This window comes from Bidens hawaiensis, unplaced genomic scaffold (genome assembly GCF_021521415.1).
Source record: "Bidens hawaiensis isolate Kalapana, Puna unplaced genomic scaffold, B.hawaiensis_p1.1 tig00037226_1, whole genome shotgun sequence".
NCBI classification, from domain to species: Eukaryota; Viridiplantae; Streptophyta; class Magnoliopsida; order Asterales; family Asteraceae; genus Bidens; species Bidens hawaiensis.
The window spans coordinates 30,518-36,517 of NW_027496494.1; the positions used below are offsets into that span (position 1 = coordinate 30,518).

At 36.7% G+C, this 6,000-nt stretch overlaps 1 protein-coding gene across 1 annotated transcript; it reads left to right on the forward strand.

Annotated features, from left to right (window-relative positions):
- The first annotated feature begins 1,480 nt into the window (after nucleotides 1-1,480).
- LOC143589106 (guanine nucleotide-binding protein subunit beta-2-like) lies at nucleotides 1,481-4,599 on the forward strand. The gene is made up of 6 exons (XM_077069955.1): nucleotides 1,481-1,592; nucleotides 1,664-1,758; nucleotides 2,871-3,295; nucleotides 3,375-3,750; nucleotides 4,283-4,396; nucleotides 4,538-4,599. The coding sequence occupies exons 1-6, from the start codon at nucleotides 1,487-1,489 to the stop codon at nucleotides 4,571-4,573; spliced, it is 1,152 nt and encodes a 383-aa protein (XP_076926070.1). The 5' UTR covers nucleotides 1,481-1,486; the 3' UTR covers nucleotides 4,574-4,599.
- The last annotated feature ends 1,401 nt before the right edge of the window (nucleotides 4,600-6,000 follow it).

The following is a 6,000-nucleotide window of genomic DNA, read 5'->3' on the forward strand; positions in this document are numbered from 1 at the left end:
AAAGTCACTTAACTTAACATATCTCCTAAACCCCACGCAATTATTATTAACATAATTTTTCCTTTATTCTGTATATTGCAAATTGCAATTTACCGAAACTTACTACTGGTATTTAACTATTTATACTTAAAATATTTCATCCAAGTTGTAAACAAAAATCAATTGTCGTCCAGCGGTTAGGATATCTGGCTTTCACCCAGGACACCCGGGTTCGATTCCCGGCAATGTAACCTTTTTTTAACCTCATGCTCTCAACAGTTCATATTTTTACCCAGAAACTTACCATCATTTTTGAGCAGCTGCCAGCTGGTCTATTAGCGATTCTTCCTTAATGATTTACGAAGATGATGTGTTTAGAAAGCTAACTGATTGATAATTTCTAGTAGTTTGTAAGAAGATAATGTGTAGGGGATTGGGTTCATTTTGTTGCATAAAGGTTGACTTGGTTGTCTGTTGTATTTTTGATGAGTTCTAATATAATATTGCTTTTGTTTGCCGTTCAAAAAAAGAAGATAATGTGCTAGAAAGTAAACTAATTAGTAGAGTTAATGAAAATTATAGGTATATTTAGAGTTGTGATTTGTGAACCAACAAGAAACCGGAATTAGCGTATTATTAGCCGGGATTGTCCTAGCACCGAACTATACCTGAAACAAGAGCGTGCAAAATAAAAAACGTTAACATTTCTTTGGTTGTGAATTTGTTCGCATGAACGATTTTTGTGGGTGTCTCAATGTGTGCACCATCCTTGCACATATAGGAGAGATGAGGGCATTCAAGAGTCTTGTAAGTGATGATCAATAAATTGAAGTTAATTCTCATAACTAATGTATCAATTAAGTCTTGCAGCTCGAACTCCAACAGTCACTCATAAACCAGATATGCACCCCTAGCCATGAGTCAAAAAATACTAAAGCCTGCGGCGATGCAAAAGCGTGCCATTAAAACGACACATTACGCATAACTCTTCGATCACAATAATGAGCACGTGCTCGACCCTGGCCCAAGGGTGTTGGGTGCTTAACACCTTTACAACTATTACAGGATGTATCTATGCAAGGCACATGATCAGATTTTACAAAAAAATTTAATTGAGTTAGTGACAAAGGACGTAACGTGAAACAAATTTAAAACATGATGTATGTCTTTTACTATTTCTTTCATTAAAGGACGTCTAATGAAAATCAGGTCAAACATAAAAGACGTCTTTTGTCATTTTGTCTAAAATTTAAACCAATTACCCTAAAGAGTGGCAATCACTACGAACCATTGAAGTGTGTCACACACACATCATCCTCTACTTCCATGACGTCATGCACGCCACGTCACACTCACACCAGTGGGCCCAGACACGACAGTCAATCAGCTTACAACTTGCAACTGTAGTTTAGTTTCTTCACCTCTTCCATTAACCTCTCTCTCCTTGTTCTTCACAACCCCTAATTCAATCTTAAATATTGAACCTTCAAATTGCAAACAAAGAAACATGTCTGTTGCAGAGCTAAAAGAGAAGCACAAGGCTGCTACTGAAACTTTAAATTCTCTTAGGGAAAGGTTAAGAGATAGACGGAGTCAGCTTCTTGATACAGATGGTATGTGGGGTTGTTTTTGATTTGGGTTTGTGGGTTGGTTGTTTATTGAGTTTGTGATTTGGGTTTTGTAGTTGCAAGTTATGCGAAAGCGCAGGGGAAGACTCCGGTTGCTTTCGGACCCACGGATCTGGTCTGCTGCAGGATTTTGCAGGGGCACACCGGGAAGGTAATAAGATTGCGGTTTTAAGTTAGTTTGTTATTGGTTTTGGATGTTGATACAGTTAGGATTGAGCAGAAACCGAACTGTAACCGACAGTCGGTTATATCGGTTATGGTTTAGTGAATCTGATTAACTGAAAATCGAGCTTTGCCGAGTTAATTGTGTTGAAAGTTAATATTGAAATGAGTTAAATGGCAAGTTTAGTTTAATTAATTAGGATTTAGTTAATAGTTTGAAAGTAGTTTAGATTTATCTGTTTAGTTTTTGAATGTTTTGCAAGCTTATCTATTTTGTTTGAATTAAGGGTGTGAATGAGCCAAGCGGATTGTTTTTTCAAGCTAGGGCTTGGCTCGTTTATTATTATTATTATTATTCATTAATTGATATACAATATACATTTTTATATATTTTGAGACGAAACCTTAAACGAGCCTAAGCTCGGCTCAAGCTTGTGGGCATTGTAAAATTAATACATAGAAGTACAAAAGAGGTCAAACTACAAGTGACAAGACGAGCCTAAACAAGCTTCCCATACAAGGCTTGAGCTGAGATCGGCTTGTTTATTATTTATTAATTGAATTATATGCGTTTTTTATTATTTTTATAATTTATATTAACAGAACAAACAACGTGCCAAAGCTCGGCTGGAGCTCGTGTAGTACCTTAAACAAGCCAAGGCTTTGCTCGAGCTCAGCTGGGCAGAGTGAAATTAATACATAGAAGTCCGAAAGAGGTCAAACTTAAAAATAAACAAGATGAGCCTAAACAAGCTTCCCATACATGGCTTGAGCTCGGGATCGATAACGAAATGAGAGCTTTATTTGACGCTCGGGCTCGTTTCGAACTTTTTATTGATCTAAGCTCGAGTAGCTCGCGAGCAGCTCGGCTCATTTGCACCCCTAAATTAATTGTCTAGAAGTTAAGAGTTTAAGTTTGAGTATGATAAGTGTGTGTTTAGTTTGAGTAGGATTAGTATGGTTTATTTTAGTATAAATAGACGGGCTAGGAGTCATTGTAAGTGTATTAAGAGTTATAATAAATAGAAAGAGTCGATCTTGGTTGAGATCAAATTATGTGTTTTATATCATATGCTAATCTCAACATACATCAAAATTCAGGTGTATTCACTAGATTGGACTCCTGAAAAAAACCGAATAGTTAGTGCATCACAAGATGGAAGATTAATAGTTTGGAATGCTCTCACAAGTCAAAAAACACACGCAATTAAACTCCCGTGTGCATGGGTTATGACATGTGCATTTTCTCCAACCGGACAGTCGGTTGCATGTGGTGGTCTTGATAGTGTATGCTCCATTTTCGATCTCAACGCAGCACTTGATAAAGATGGAAATTTACCAGTATCAAGAATGCTGACTGGACACAAAGGTTATGTGTCGTGTTGTCAGTATGTTGCAGATGATGATACTCGCTTAATTACCGGTTCCGGTGATCAGACGTGTGTGTTATGGGATATTACTACAGGGTTAAGAACATCTGTGTTTGGAGGTGAATATCAGTCGGGACATACTGCCGATGTTTCAAGGTGTTTGTTTATCCGAGTTTCAAAATATTATCAAAATTTATCCAGTTATTTGTTTATGCTGTTGTGTTGGTTGTTACAGTGTGTCGATCAATGGGTCGAATTCAAGAATATTTGTGTCGGGGTCTTGTGATGCGACCGCGCGTCTTTGGGACACGCGTGTGGCTAGTCGAGCAGTGAGAACGTTTTATGGTCACGAAGGGGATGTTAATCCGGTGAAGTTTTTCCCGGATGGAAATAGGTTTGGAACGGGATCAGATGATGGTACTTGCAGGTTGTTTGATATTAGAACCGGGCACCAGCTCCAGGTGTACACGCCACATCAGCAGCAGCAGAAGGGTGATAGCATTACTTCTATTCCTAGTGTGACTTCTATTGCTTTCTCTATATCGGGACGCCTGCTGTTTACTAGCTATTCTAATGGTGATGTCTTTGTATGGGATACTTTATTGGCAGAGGTAAGTTCTTTTATTTCTTATCATATTATATAAGTTGGGCTGCAAGTGAAATTGTATAAGAAGTTGAATAACACGAAACATATTGCACGTTTAACGTGGTTATTGACACGACTCACTAAAAACCATTATTAAGTAATAAGACATAATACGCATGCTAAAATAAAAGTTACCAAAAATTGCAATCCATATAATCCTTAATAGTAAAGTTGCACATAATAAGTTAGCATGACATTTTTAAGCTATATTTAATTATTTATAAAGTTACGTCGCTTTGGTAAATGGATCATAAATGTGTTTTGTACTCGTGTCGACCTCTTAACCTATTTAACATGATTAGTTAAACGTATTATTCGTGCCACAAACAGGTTAAGCGAGTTGAACCCGCTTGGACACGTTATTTATGACTGAAACTTCTTTACCCCCAAAAATAACTTGTTTAAGTTTGCGTCGAGTTAGCAAGTTATATTTATAAGCATATGTTTTTGTATGGATCATGAATAAGTTTAAGTAATGTGTTTCTTCTATGATATAGGTTGTTTTAAATCTTGGAACTCTCCAGAACTCACACGAGGCTCGAGTGAGCTGTCTGGGTTTGTCTGCTGATGGTAGTGCCTTGTGCACGGGTAGTTGGGATACGAGTCTCAAGGTTAGCCCAAATTCTACATTTTCATGTTCTGTTGATCTGTTCACCTAAGTCAATAAAAAACCTTTTTTTTCGTTCTTGAAGGGCATATTAGACTTTTGATAGCAGAATTTTTTAAACATTATCATTTCTTTTGATATACAGATTTGGGCTTTCGGAGGGCATAGGACTGTGATATGAAAATCTCAGAACACGCTGTGGTAAGTGACAGTCTTTCTTGACCATGTTTGTTGGCCTTGTGGACTGAACATAAACTAGCTTGGGTACGATTAATAGTAAATATTATTCTTATTTTGAATCAGCTTTCGCTACGTGAAAAAACCCGTCATCTATTCTAATGTTGCCAGGATTTTATGTCCTTACTAATTAGATATATACCGTTAGCATCATATTTTTCGTATTAACATATTATATTTGAGAATTGCTTTTCTAAATATGCTCACACAAATATAAGTTGGTTTACAACTTTACATTAGCACAAAAAATTTACACAATGAGAAAAAGAGAATATAAATGAATCTTATTAATCTGAATATCTGATGATGCATACTTGTGTGCACAAACGTGGATTAATAATAATCATTAAGCTCTATTAGGATCTAGGAGATTATAAAATCACATTGGTGAGTGTAACCTTTTCGAGTTAGGTATCACTTTGATTGCCAATAGGTATTATCACATACGTATGAACCCCATGGGTATGTGATGGACTCCAAACACCAAACAAGGCGTCACTCAGCCAGCAACTATCTATAGTTTGTTGTGATCAAGAAATTAAAACAAAGGCAGCAATAAAAGAGAAATGTGGATTGGATCACCGTCCTTCAACTTGTTTACCTCTCAGCGAAGGTTATTAGAGATATGGAGGAGTTTATTTCAGTTGTATTGGTGTCTAGTTCGCTCATATCACAATGTAAATAGAAGGCGTTTGGTAAATCCGCAAACCAAGCACGCACAGCGCACTAGCCCGTGAGGACACATATTTTCCCTTTATATGGATCGGAATGATCAAATCCGCTCACCAGTGTGGGGATTAATATTTTATACAATACAAAATCATCTTTATAATAATTTACATGTAAATTTAAACAGTTTTGTTAAGCCGTGCAGTAATACTTTAACGCCTAGGGCGCTAAAGTTGAGTTGGAGCATTATCAACGAGCGAGGTGGAGTGAGATGAGGTGAAATAGATAATATGACGTCTACGTAAGACTACATCCCATGGCCTTACGTTCATATGTATATATATGCCCCATGGCCTTACGTTCATATGTATATATACGCGAATGGTTTGGCTTTGCAATTTAAACTCTGTTTTTACCCACAATTATTTTGTATCAAAAAATTTAAATTATAAAAATGATTGAATAACATATGCACATAACACCATATTCCAAAATTGAAATACTAAAAACAATAAAGGTTAGATGGTTGGTTCCAGCTGGTTACAAGTTTAAAATTGTCAGCCAAACAGGTGAACCAGGTTTGTCTAGATCATGGACCAAATTAGTGGGTTTGCTTTCAGAAAGAAGGTTGGCCAGTTTCACTGGTTTACAAACAGCCATATCGGTTAGTAAATCATTTAACACCGTCGTAAAACATTTCCA